We start from the raw sequence: 14,608 nt of genomic DNA on the forward strand, positions 1-14,608 counted from the left end.
GCTGTTACAGCCAGGCTCCTCTCTGTCGAAAGCCAGGGTCGAAACTGCACATTGTTGCCCTGGAGACAATCTCATGGTGAGAGAAGAAGACAGCTTTTTTTCTCACGTGAGAGAGAGAGAGAGGGTGAGAAGAGAGAAAGAGAGAGACTTGGATTTCAAGCCAATATCCAACTGTGTTTTAGAAATAAATCAGTCTTCCTTTAGAATTGTTTTTTTCCTATATCTTTTCCTGTCTTTCTTGTTTGCTCCACCTCCACCACTTTGTTACGCAGACTGTTTTCTCTCTCTCCGTGTTTCTTAATTTTCTCTGTGTCTCTCTGTGAATAGACCCTTTGATGGTGTGTGCTGGCCACACAGGAAGTGCACTGCTAGAGGTGCGGCTCATGTGAGAAACACAAGACAGGATGCAGTGTGTGTGTAAGCATGTGAGACCGAATGACTGTTGTTACAATATAGATGGAATTTGTCTCAGATTAGACCCCCAATCTTCATCCTGCAAGCAATTAACTGAAAGTGTTTTTTAGTTGTTAAAAAAAACGTTTTATTTTAGGAGAATAGATTTGGGAGTTCAGAATCAGAGAGCTGGAGTGGCACTAAAAATAAAAAGAGTCAAATCAATCTGTGCTTTCAGTTGTTTCACAGGCACTGGTCAGTAGGGGCAACCTAAATGCCTCTAGGCACGGTAGGCAGGGGTATTTAAATGTATTGTGCAGCAGGTAGATTTTTCTCTCCAGTAATCACCCTAGCAACAACAAACAGCTCTGCCCCAACCGAAGCTCCAATAAGCTTTAAAGCCATGTCTTTCCTCACTTCCTCTCAACGCATTGGGTTTGGTTTGGCACTCTCCAGTTAGCAGGCGGCCATCTTGGATATAGCAATCAAGCAAACTACCCTTACTTTTGGGATGGGGAGGACTTTAACCGAACTTGGGTCTTTCGGGGTACCAGCACCGTCGGAAAACGGGGAAGCGCGCGTCGGAAGCTGAAAATCAATAGTAACTCAAGCCGCCAAAACTGGCTGCAAATTCTGAGACCGGTTTTACGTTAACACCCCTTCCCCTCCCCTTTTCCTTGACTAGACATTCTGTGCATTTGTAGAGAGCCCGTGAACTATTGGAATACAGTTTATTCAGTTTTAGTTCCCTAAAAACGAATTGGAACATTTTGGAGCTCGGGGTTATGGTTTGTTGTTGGACAACCTTTTGTGGGTTGTTGTGTTTTTCGCAATCTGTCCCACCTCTGTACAGTAATGCGGTTCGACAATTTATCTAATTAATCTGTGGTCTAGACATCTTCCAGCGTGTGTTTGCTGGAATTTCGGCGTTGCGTTAAATCCATGTTCTTCAATAGCATTTGTAGACCTGCTTTCCTCCTGTTGGGCTAAGGTGCAACAAAATAAAAAAAGGAGACCCAGAACGCCGAACCACTTCGTGGAACAAGACATTAACATGTCAACCAGAACGCCACTACCTACTGTCAATGAGCGTGATACTGAAAATGTAAGTATTTGTTCAAGTAAATGAGGCTTTAATGTTACTCCTTTCAGCTCTAAAATTGGCATTGACCAACTTTGTAAGAATTATGTTTGTGCCAATTTAGGTGTCAGTCTACATGTTATGGTACTTTAAAGACAACTGGGAATTGAGAAAAAAGAGGTCAAAACATGACGTCAGTGAACTTCAGGTCGGAAAGTCAAATCAATTATTATTTGTCATATGCTTCGTAAACAACAGCGAAATGCTTGCTTGCCGGCCCACCCAAACAATGCAGAAAGGGAAAAAAGTGAAATGGTAGAAAAATAATAACACCAGAAATAATAAAAATAATAACATAATGAATTAATGATAACTTTTCTATCTATATATATATATATATATGTACCAGTCGATGTGCAGGGGTACGAGGTGATTGAGGCAGATCGAGTATATACATATAGGTAGGGATAAAATGACTATGCAACAGGATAGATAATAAATAGTAACAGCAGTGAATGTGATGAGTCCAGAGTTAGTGCAAAAAGGATCATGCAGATATTCTGGGTAGCTATTAGTTAACTATTTTTTCACTATTTAGCAGTCATATAGCTTGGGGGTAGAAGCTGTTTAAGGTCCTGTTGGTTCCTGACTTGGTGCATCGGAATTGCTTGTCGAGTGATAGCAGAGAGAACAGTCAATGACTTGGGAGTTTGGAGTCTTTCAAAAAGTATTTATAACCTTTCTCTTACATCTCCTGATGTAGAGGTCTTGGAAGGCAGGGAGCTCGGCCCCAGTGATGTACTGGGCCATACGCAGTACCCTCTGCAGTGCCTTGTGGTCGGATGCCAAGCAGTTGCTATACCAAGATGATGCAGCCAGTCAAGATGCCCTCAATGGTGCAGCTGTAGAACATGTTGAAGATCTGAGGGCCCATGCCAAATCTTTTCAGCCTCCTGAGGAGGAAGAGGCATTGTCGTGCCCTCTTTACGACTGTGTTGGTGTGTTGTGGACCATGATAGTTCCTTAGTAATGTGGACACCGAGGAACTTGAAGCTCTCGACCTGCTCCACAACAGCTCTGCCTTCTGTTACCTGTAGTCCATGATCAGCTCCTTGTCTTGCTGACATTGAGGGAGAGGTTGCTGTCCTAGCACCACACTGCCAGGTCTCTGACCGCATCCCCATAGACGGTCTCATTGTTGGAGCTCTAGGAAGATGCCTGTTTCCATCTTGGAATTCCGGGTTGGTTGACTGTAAAAAAAAAAAAGATTTTTCCCAGTAGAAGCTTTTTCTCTCTCTAAAGTTTCCAGGTTTCTTGAACACACTTAAGTCAGATTTCCGAGCTCTGAGTTCCCAGTTGTTTTGAACCCTCGGAAGTCCCGAGATTAAGTTCCCCGTTGTTTTGAACGCGACACCAGTCAGGCCAGAAAGCTCTTAATATACAGTGCGCTCGGAAAGTATTCAGACCCCTTGAATTTTTCCAAATGTTGTTACGTTACAGCCTTATTCTAAAATTGATTAAATAAATAAAAAAATCAGCAGCAATCTACTCACAATACCCAATAATGACATCACAATACCCCAGATTGACAAAGCAAAAACAGTTTTTTTTTTATTTTAAATTTGAGCAAATTCATAAAAAACAAACATAACATATTTACATAAGTATTCAAACCCTTTGCTATGAGGCTCGTAATTGAGCTCAGGTGCATCCTGTTTGCATTGATTATCCTTCAGGTGTTTCTACAACTTGATGGGAGTAAATTCAATTGTGGTAAATTAAATTCATTGGACATGATTTGGAAAGACACACACCTGTCATCATTTATACACATCACATCATTTATAACTTTTAAGCATGGGAAACTACAGGTGAGTTTACCTGCTGGCTGGCGCAAGGAGTAATCTTTACATTACAAAGATGCCTGCTTTGTTACTGGTTGGCATGGCATTCTGGGGTATATAGGTCAACCAGCTCACACTATAATTAGGACAAGCTCTGTGCACCCACCCCCTTGGAGTTGAGCGACAGGTGCCCAAAATGTGTTCACCCGCCTCTGAGCATCAGTGAGCGCAATTTGGATCAATGAACTGTCACCAGCACAAAACCGGACAGGCAGCCTGCTCCGATGCCATTCAGATCGCCAATGCTAGGATGAAGGGCTCACACTCTGTAAAAAGGCACCGCATCACCATAGTAAGTATTCGTTTTCTTCTTGAAGTGACCCATTTTTTGGGGGGTATTTTGAAGTTTTCAATATGCGCCACAGTACGCGAGAGAGACTTTTCCTAGTCTAGGCGAAGATAACGTAGTTATTCAGTTGAACTCAATTGCAAAAGTATCAATAGGGCTATTTAAGTGTCTCAGAGTTCGTACTAGTTTTGCCGTAAGGTTTTGGTGTTTGGAGACATACGAATTATGTGTGCAAATGGGCTTTTTTTGTGAATTTGTGTGCGTCCTATTTATAAAGACCTCCATTGTGCCTTATCAGTAATTTGTGTCGAGAGGTCACAAGGCTTAGGAATGTTTTTCCCGTAGTGGCCACTGTATGCTGACCTTGATGACATGTTTATGGTAAATGGTCCTACTCTCTCACTTTTAGAGAGTAAGCAACCAACAGAGACAGACGATTTTAAAAACCTGTATTTTGCTACTCAAGACTTGTCACTTTCAAGTCTGGGTTGATGAACTGGCCCTGTGGTGATTTTAAATTAGTCCTCTTGATCACACGGCACATAATTAGGTTATGTCTGACTCATGACGACATGAATTGAAGAACCTTTCACAATGGAGCCATTACTTGACACAATCCGATTCCATCCCTGACCAAGTCTTTGACACTCTACGATTGCAACCTTGGTCTGTTATTTTGGGACAAGTTGTTGATTCAGCAATAGACGGCACACTGATGAAATACAGTAACAGCTGTAGGCGGCACGCTGATGAAATACAGTAACAGCTGTAGGAGGCACGCTGATGAAATACAGTAACAGCTGTAGGCGGCATGCTGATGAAATACAGTAACAGCTGTAGACGGCACACTGATGAAATACAGTAACAGCTGTAGGAGGCACGCTGATGAAATACAGTAACAGCTGTAGGCGGCACGCTGATGAAATACAGTAACAGCTGTAGGCGGCACGCTGATGAAATACAGTAACAGCAGTAGACGGCACGCTGATGAACTACAGTAACAGCTGTAGGCGGCACGCTGATGAAATACAGTAAGTGTCATTGTCTGTGCTTTACTGTTAGACTTGGAACTGTGAGATGGTTTGGCAGGATGATAAACCCACAGATGGGCCTTCTGACGCTATCAAAGAGGATCAGCATATTTTTCAAGTTTGTGACTGTATCCATCTCTATACTGGGTTTACCTCGCTGTAATGGTCCTAGAAATTAGGACGCTTTGATTCTTAGGCCCGTATTCCATAGAGGTCTATTGTTATGGTCTCATTGTACTGCACATTGTAGGATTATATTTCATAGTTGCCATTTGGATGATCTTTTGAAAGGTTAAAATAATCAAGTTTTCTGTCAGTTTGAGCTTCAGGGCTTTTGGAACTAGCGTCTATAAAAGGTAGACCAGTTTGGTGTCATTTGCATTTAAGCTGTGAAGGGGGGGGTAAAAACAAGCAATAGTTAAACATGGTAGTTGTAGAAACAGAACTTGCTGTGCACTCCAGTAGCAAAAAATGCTCCTCCATGAACAGTGTTCTATTTTTTTTTTTTGAACAGTCACTGTGTCTTATGAAACTCTTGGGTAATAGACCAATAGAAAGTGCTCACTGTAATGAAGACACACCACAAACTAAGGGGGTGTTTTCACAGCGTTGTGGTAACATCCCAGAAATGTGTCTAAAATGTTGGCACAATGTTACTGTAAAGGCCCTTTAGACAATTGCGATGGTTTCTAGACGTGTTCCCTTAAATGTAGGCCGAGACTGAAGTGAAGTTTGTTGTTGTTGTTGCAATATCTTATTTTGTTCCAATGATCGTGCTAATCTCACTCACTGAAACCAACGACAACTTGGAAACCCATTGTAGGTCGCTATCTCCGAACTAAACGGATTGTATTAACATGTGGTTACATGGGGAATGTCAATGTTGTTACTGAAGTTACGTGTTTAGGTACATACATACGTATATAGAGTTACCCTGCAAGAATCCATTAACTGTTGACGGACGTTGAGGTTGAGAAAGGTGCTTGGTTTTGGTTGACCCATCTCAAGTCCTTGTCAGGACAGTACAGCTGTGCCCCATTTGGCTAACTGGACCTGCGTCACAGCCCTTCGGGCTGATGGATACTTTGCCGGGCTAGGACATCGATGTTGGATAGATACCACTCCACTACCAACCCTCCTCTCACCATACACCCACTATTGCTATTAAGGTCATTAACCTCTTCCCTTTTATTGTTTTGTAGGGCTGACCTCATTTAGGAAAATGGTCGATTGTTTGGTCGATAGGCTGTTGGTCGACTGAGATTTCTTTAGTTGAGCAGTAGCAAAAAAATGTAATATTATTCATGGTGTACAAGACACCTGTCTGATTCGCGCCTGTCTGAGTGGACTAATCCATTATGAAGGCTGTGGGGATGGCACAGTCCATCACTCTAAAGCATGTGCTGCTGAAATTGTATAAGGTTAAGGACAATGGTGCAACACTAATAAAAATATTTGATATCAAAATGCTCTTTCTCCCGCATTTGATAGTGGTCACGGTTCTGAAACATCCGTGCTCTGTTGAATTGGCGACTTTTCCTAGACCATGTTGCTATGTGCATAATAGCAAAGTTAACCAGCATATTGGTGTTGAGAACCATGTGGTGGAGGCAGCAGCGGAGTTAAGAGAAGAGAAAACAGTCCTCGCCTTAATTGTCTAAGAAAAGTGAGGAAACCCAAACTTAATTATGTCTATAACTGTTAAATGTGCCTGTCTTTATAAATCGTCCATCTACAGTGCCTTCAGAAAGTTTTCAGACCCCTTCACTTTTTTATACATTTTGTTTCGTTACAGCCTCAAAATTAATAAAAATATAAAAATATTTTTAAAACTATCTACACACCATACCCTATAAAAATGAAGCAAAAACAGGTTTTTAGAAAAATTTGCAAATGTATAAAAAAACCCCCAGAAATAACTTATTTCAATAATTATTCAGACACTTTGCTATGAGACACCAATTGAGCTCAGGTGCATCCTGTTTCCATTGATCATCCATTGATCATGTTTCTACAACTTGGAGTCCACCTGTGGTAAATTCAATTGAATGGCATGATTTGGAAAGGCACACACCTGTCTAAATATGGTCCGACAGTTGACACTGCATGTCAGAGAAAAAATCAAGCCATGAGGTCGAAGGAATTTTCCGTAGAGCTCAGACAGAATGGTGTCGAGGCACAGATCTGGGGAAGGGTACCAAAAAATGTCTGCAGCATTCAAGGTCCTCAAGAACACAGTAGCCTCCATCATTCTTAAATAGAAGGTTTGGTACCAACAAGACAATCGTGGGAGAAGGGCCTTGGTCAGGGACGTGAACAGAGCTCTACAGTTCCTCTGTGAAGATGGGAGAACCTTCCAGAAGGACAACCATCTCTGTAGAACTCCACCAATCAGGCCTTTATGGTAGAGTGGCCAGACTGTAGCCACTATGAGTTTTTCAAAAGGCACCTAAAGACTCGCAGACCATGAGAAACAAGATTCTCTGGTCTGATGAAACCAAGATTGAACTCTTTGGCCTGAATGCCAAGCGTCACCTTCTGGAGGAAACCTGGCACCATCCCCACGGTGAAGAATGGTGGTGGCAGCATCATGCTGTGGGGTTGTTTTTCGGTGGCAGGGACTGGGAGACTAGTCAGGATCGAGGGAAAGATAGATCCCTGATAACCTGCTCCAGAGTGCTTAGGACCTCAGACTGGCGCAAAGGTTCACCTTCCAACAGGACAACGAGCCTAAACACACAGCCAAGTCTCTGAATGTCCTTGAGTGGCCCAGCCAGAGCCCGGACTTGAACCAGATCGAACATCTCTGGCGAGACCTGAAAATAGCTGTGCAGTGAGGCTCTTGAGAGGATCTGCAGAGAAGAATCAGTATAACCCCCCCCAAATACAGGTGTGCCAAGCTTTTAGCGTCATACCCAAGAAGACTCGAGGCTGTAATAGCTGCCAAAGGTGCTTCAACAAAGTACTGAGTATAGTGTCTGAATACTTATGTAAATGTGATATCATTATTTTTTAACATTTGCAAAAAATTCTAAAAAAACTTTTTCCTTTGTCATTGTGTGTAGATTGATGAGGGGAAGAAAAAAAAACAATTTAAATACATTTTAGAATAAGGCTATAACATAAAAAATGGTGGTTAAGTCAAGGGGTTTGAACACTTTCCGAATGCACTGTATATCTACACAAGACAGATCCTGCTTCTGTTGCTTGAGTGTTTGTTTAATAGCCTACTGATACTGTGAGCAGCACGCCTCACGCAACTCATGTCGGATAAACATGTTTTTAATCTTTGCTATGCTGTAATACAAGCTTTACACTTAATGTTTTTCATTAGTATTATTCATTTAGTGTTATTTGTGTTATTCATGCTGTTCCGAATTGTCAAATAATATTTGTAATACAAATAACCCTCCTTATTCTTGATCTTATTCTTATTGTTATTATTGCTATCATCATTCTAATAAGTAATGTCATTATCATTAGTTAACTTAGCAGCCTTGTCTAACTACCATCGAGCTGTAGGCCTAAGAGCGTAGGCTGTTTAGTCATAATACCGTAACTTACTTTGGCCTATTTTTCAATATTTATATAGGCTACTGTATCATTCATTCGTTCATGTCATCACACAGCATACGAGTCATTCATCATTTGAAATGCAATCAAGCATTTTAGTTTTAAAATAACACAGCAAGCCTTAAATAATTAGCGTAAACAATAACTAAATCGTTCCATTTCGGCAATTGCATTCACAAATAAATGTCTTTAGTCTTTGCTGTGATAAAGGCTTTACAAAAATGTAAAACCTTTGTTTTTAAATTGACTCTCTGGTACGCTTTTAATTTATTTAGTGTTGTTTACGTTGTTCCAAATGGTCAGAAATTATATTGTAATATAACAGCACCTGTTTGACAAACGCGCTTGCTACTTACTGTTTTTTTTCTTGATCTCCCGGTATTTTCCACAACTAGTGAAATTTATTAAACACATTTGACTTCCCTTTACCTCCTGAGCAACCAGAAAACATTCCCCCGTTTCATATTAATTTGTCACATCCTCTGCATCCAATTTGCTGTCACGTGTTAAGGCATTTGGAATATGTTCAATGTATTGATGTGATTATGATATGCTATAGGTCAGGCCCTATTGGTCATGTGCATGCGATGGATACATGTGTCATGTAAAGAGAGCAACGGTTGAGGGACTAGGAAATGTTTTTCCGAAACAAGTGAGTGATTTCTGTAACAACTTTTCAGTCAGAACTGGCTGTCATTATGTTGCAGCTTCAGCAACATGGACAGCGTAATAAACACTGATGTTTTGTGGTGGTTGCTGCAGCAGGAAGAAGAGAGAGACGGTGTGTGCTAGTCACAGTCACTCGCTGTAATTTATTATTATTATTTTTTTACAAATCACAGCAAGTTTAAGTCCTGCCCGGCACAATCAAATCAATTGCGTTTAGACTCCCTCTAATTAACTATTTCATCAAACAGAGCGCTTATTAACGCATCGCACAAGTATATTGCATATAGTTGATTTGATTCCAATACATAGGATATGTCTATATATGGAAAAAATACACATTTAAACATTTCTACCAATCAATTTAGTTTAAAGAACAGAACTCTCGATCGACCAGGATTTGTTTGTTTGTTGGGACAGCCCTAATTGCTTGTCATTAATAATTAATTAATGCAACACGTGGTTTTCCATAGAACGTAGTAACCCTTTTGTTTTTGGCAAATCTCATGATTAAATTTATTGAAGTGTTATTTGTATTTTATTAAACTTCTTTTTTACACTAAGCCATTCCGAAGTTATTCAGAGTGGACTAGTTGATTCACCTGTGAGTAGGGCTTTCTGAGAAAAATTAAACCTCACAGTGAGGCTCAATCTTACATTCATTGTGTTTGGAGCTTGTCTTTGTATCCGGACCTTATCAGTTGATAGCAGTGCAAAACCTCACAGTAGTTAGTCAGTCAGTCTATAAATGAATTGATATCGAGTGTATGTGAAGATACAACTCATTTGAAAGACAATGTATACCTGGATTGATTGCTGGGAAAAGGGAATTGATTCTGAGACTGTTGTTGGCTGTTGTATGGGTATCCACATCTACATTCCACATCTACATTCCTTACATTCCTATGGGTATCCACATCTACATTCCTTACTTCAAGATACAGTATTTTAACCTGGTCTTAAAATATATATATATATCACAGTTGAAGTTTACATACACCTTAGCCAAATACATTTAAACTCAGTTTTTTTCACAATTCCTGACGTTTAATCCTAGTAACAATACCCTGTCTTAGGTCAGTTCCTAACTAACCTTTAACTAGGCAAGTCAGTTAGGAACAAATTCTTATTTTCAATGACGGCCTAGGAACAGTGGGTTAACTGAGAGTTCAGGGGCAGAACGACAGATTTGTACCTTGTCAGCTCAGGGATTTGAACTTGCAACCTTCAGGTTACTAGTCCAACACTCTAACTACTAGGCTACCCTGCTGCCCAATGTGCAGTTGCAAACCGTAGTCTGGCTTTTTTATGGCGGTTTCGGAGCAGTGGCTTCTTCCTTGCAGAGCGGCCTTTCAGGTTATGTTGATATAGGACTTGTTTTACTGTGGATATAGATACTTTTGTACCTGTTTCCTCCAGCATCTTCACACGATCCTTTGCTGTTGTTCTGGGATTGATTTGCACTTTTCGCAACAAAGTACGTTCATCTCTAGGAGACAGAATGTGTCTCCTTCCTGAGCTGAATGATTGCTGCGTGGTCCCATGGTGTAAATACTTGCGTAATATTGTTTGTACAGATGAACGTGGTACCTTCAGGCATTTGGAAATTGCTCCCAAGGATGAACCAGACTTGTGGAGGTGTACCATTTTTTTTCTGAGGTGGCTGATTTCTTTTGATTTTCTCATGATGTCAAGCAAAGAGGCACTGAGTTTGAAGGTAGGCCTTGAAATACATCCAGAGATACACCTCCAATTGACTCAAATGATGTCAATTAGCCTATCAGAAGCTTCTAAAGCCATGACATAATTTTCTGGAATTTTCCAGGCTGTTTAAAGGCACAGTCAACTTAGTGTATCTAAACCTCTGACCCACTGGAACTGTGATACAGTAAAATAATCTGTCTGTAAACAATTGTTGGAAAAATTACTTGTCATGCACAAAGTAGATGTCTTAACCGACTTGCCAAAACTATAGTTTGTTAACAAGAAATTTTTGGAGAGGTTGAAAAACAAGTTTTAATGACTCCAACCTAAGTGTATGTAAACTTCTGACTTCAACTGTATGTGTTACTGAAATATATATGTATACAGTCCATTTTAACAACCAAAATGTCCCATTTTTAAAGACATTGGCTCTTAAGCTATTTTGAGTCTGTTCAAGGTCTGCATTCTAAAATAAGTGTCTGTTCCAGATGAGTTATTACACTGTTGGAAGGTTTCTCTGTGAGTGCAGCCGCACGCTCACTCAAGTGCTTTGCTCAATCTTTTCACCTAATGCTAATGACGTTACAGCGTTGTTCAAACATTCAGCAATCTCTACTATACCCTCTTATTACCAGGCAGTGCTGATATCATTATTTACGACCAGGACTTTATTCCCTTCAGGACAGCAACTTATGCTAATGGCTGTACAACATTTGTCAAACATTCACCAATCGTTTGTATCCTTTCCCATCTTTACCAATGGAGATATAATGCCACCAGGATTTTTTTTCTCCCCAAAACATCAGCTCGATGAACACTTTATTCAAACAGTTAGGAAATGAGATGGCAAGTTGGGGGAGAAATTGGCATGGTTGCTCACGGGGATTGAACCCCAGTCCCCAGTGATTGTTTTAATGTCTATTGACAAGTTGAGCTCTGATCAATGCCCTCCAGGCCTGGAACATTGGTTATCCCAGTAGTAGAGAGAGTTTTGTTCCTTCTTTCTTGGAAAGAGTTTTTATTTTACCTTTATTTTACTAGGCAAGATCAGTTAAGAACAAATTCTTATTTTCAATGACTGCCTAGGAACAGTGGATTCACTGCCTGTTCAGGGGCAGAACAATAGATTTGTACCTTGTCAGCTCGGGGGTTTGAACTTGCAACCTTCCGGTTACTAGTCCAACGCTCTAACCACTAGGCCGCCCCAGTTTAGGAAAGGCCGTAGCTCCATGAACATTTTATAAACCTGTAATTTGTTTCAACCGATTCCATTTAATCAGGATTAAACTCAAATCAATGATTAGCTCATTATTTGTCTAGTCTTTGCTTTTCACATGTTGTGAGACAAATTTGATATGTCCCAAGAATTGAGTTATTGTGCTAGTGTGCTTCTTCCACTACCACAAAACATACTTTTAGACTGCTGAAACAAGCTCACAATTATTCTTCAGGAAATGTACCTTTTCTAGCTTTGGCTTTTGATTGTCAAGCTCTTAGGTGCCATGCTGCTGCGTGTCTACACAAGATCAATGTCCTGTTTAGTCGATATTCTCTGACATGCAACATCAAATGACTTTTGACCTTCTTCTAATCTCCTCCCCACAGCACACCTCGCACACCGATGGGCGCAACGAGGTCACCACGCGGCCCGTCCGCTCAGGCGCCCGCTGCCGGAACTCCATTGCCTCGTGCGCCGACGAGCAGCCGCACATCGGCAACTACCGGCTGCTCAAAACCATCGGAAAGGGCAACTTTGCCAAGGTCAAGCTGGCGCGTCACATCCTCACGGGCCGAGAGGTGAGACGGCAGCAGGAACATTTTCTCATTTGTTTGGCTAGGGTAGAATACACTACAGTAGAATATATTACAATAATTGTTTGCTTAAAAAAAAATATTATATACATATATATATATTTTGAGTACAATGTTGGTTAGTAGATTTAGCTGATACCAGTCACCTCACCCTTGCTGTACTTGCCCCTTGACTTGTCAACACTCTGCACCAATCGTAACAGTAGTCACTGTAATTGCATTTTGTTTGTTGGCAAGACAAACAAAATGCAAGTTGGGGAAATTGTATTAAATGTACTACACTTACTGAAGCAACAAGCTAGAGGCAAATTGTATTGAGACCCCCTCCAGCCCTCAGTTCTCCTAGAGGCGGCAGTGCTTTACACACTCTAAAATGGCACCGTGGCAATCTGAGAAACAAGTTTGTTATTGTTGAGTGGCCAGCCGATAGGCATGCCAATTCCTATGTGAAGTGGTTTCAACAGGAAGTGATTTTTTTTCTATTCCCCCCTTTACTCTCTCTTGACAGGTTGCCATCAAAATCATCGACAAGACACAGCTGAATCCTACCAGCCTTCAAAAGGTAAAAGAAAAACCTGTCTTGTCTCCCTATTGGACACTGCACATCCTTTTCCATGTGCATTCTCTGGTTGTAGAGGACTGGGATATCATTAGGCCTCCACTGCAGTGTACAGTTGAAGTCAGAAGTTTACATACACCTTAGCCAAAAACATTTAAACTCAGTTTTTCACAGTTCCTGACATTTAATCCTATTAAAATTCCCTGTTTTAGGTCAGTTAGGATCACCACTTTATTTTAAGAATGTGAAATGTCAGAGTAATAGTGTAGAGTGATTTATTTCAGCTTTTATTTCTTTCATCACATTCCCAGTGGGAAAGAAGTTTACATACACTCAATTAGTATTTGGTAGCATTGCCTTTTTCAATTGTTTTACTTGGGTCAACTGTTTCAGGTAGCCCCCCACAAGTTTCCCACAATAAGTTGGGTGAATTTTGGCCCATTCCTCCTGACAGAGCTGGTGTAACTGAGTCTGGTTTGTAGGCCTCCTTGCTTGCTCACGCTTTTTCAGTTCTGCCCACAAATTTTCTATAGTTTTGAGGTCCGGGCTTTGTGATGGCCACTCCAATACCTTGACTTTGTTGTCCTTAAACCATTTTGCCCCAACTTTGGAAGTATGCTTGGGGTCGTTGTCCATTTGGAAGACCCATTTGCGACCAAGCTTTAACTTCCTGACTGATGTCTTGAGATGTTGCTTCAATATATCCACATCATTTTCCTCCCTCATGATGCCATCTAGTTTGAAGTGCACCAGTCCCTCCTGCAGCAAAGCACCCCCAAAACATGATGCTGCCACCCCCGTGCTTCACGGTTGGAATGGTGTTCTTCGGCTTTCAAGCCTACCCCTTTTTCCTCCAAACATAACGATGGTCATTATGGCCAAACATTTCTATTTTTGTTTCATCAGACCAAAATGTACGATCTTTGTCCCCATGTGCAGTTGCAAACCGCAGTCTGGCTTTTTTATGGTGGTTTTGGAGCAGTTACTTCTTCCTTGCTGAGCGGCCTTTCAGGTTATGTTGATATAGGACTCGTTTACTGTGGATATAGATACTTTTGTACCTGTTTCCTCCAGCATCTTCACAAGGTCCTTTGTTGTTGTTCTGGGATTGATTTGCACTTTTCGCAAGTACGTTCATGTCTAGGAGACAGAACATGTCTCTTTCCTGAGCTGTATGACAGCTGCATGGTCCCATGGTGTTTATACTTGCGTACTATCTTTTGTACAGATGAATGTGGTACCGTCAGGAGTTTGATAATTGCTCCCAAAGATGAACTAGACTTGTGGAGGTGTACCATTTATTTTCTGAGGTATTGGCTGATTTCTTTTGATTTTCCCATGATGTCAAGCAAAGAGGCACTGAGTTTGAAGGTAGGCCTTGAAATACATCCACAGGTACACCTCCAATTGACTCAGGCTAATTGACATCATTTATCAGAAGCTTCTAAAGCCTTGACATTATTTTCTGGAATTTTCCAAGCTGTTTAAAGGCACAGTCAACTTAGTGTATGTAAACTTCTGACCCGCTGGAATTGTGATACAGTGAATCATAAGTGAAATAATCGTTCTGTAAACAATTGTTGGAAAAATTACTTG

General features: G+C 40.9%; 1 protein-coding gene across 17 annotated transcripts in view; it reads left to right on the plus strand.

Moving 5' to 3' along the window:
• The first annotated feature begins 825 nt into the window (after window positions 1-825).
• Window positions 826-14,608, plus strand: part of LOC115107530 (MAP/microtubule affinity-regulating kinase 3-like) — a 112,848-nt gene continuing 99,065 nt past the window's right edge. For 15 of the 17 annotated variants that reach the window (XR_010460841.1, XM_065008612.1, XM_065008615.1 and 12 more), the window contains exons 1-3: window positions 3,545-3,670; window positions 12,247-12,438; window positions 12,962-13,015. Coding sequence is in view for 16 of the 17 variants with exons in the window: in XM_065008612.1 (XP_064864684.1) it covers window positions 3,560-3,670; window positions 12,247-12,438; window positions 12,962-13,015 (357 nt within the window). In the remaining variant the exon portion in view is untranslated. Of the gene's footprint in view, window positions 1,499-3,544; window positions 3,671-12,246; window positions 12,439-12,961; window positions 13,016-14,608 lie in introns of those variants that run through there. The other 2 variants (XM_065008616.1, XM_065008627.1) reach the window with 2 other exon arrangements.

The sequence above is a fragment of the Oncorhynchus nerka genome, linkage group LG24, assembly GCF_034236695.1.
Source record: "Oncorhynchus nerka isolate Pitt River linkage group LG24, Oner_Uvic_2.0, whole genome shotgun sequence".
NCBI classification, from domain to species: Eukaryota; Metazoa; Chordata; class Actinopteri; order Salmoniformes; family Salmonidae; genus Oncorhynchus; species Oncorhynchus nerka.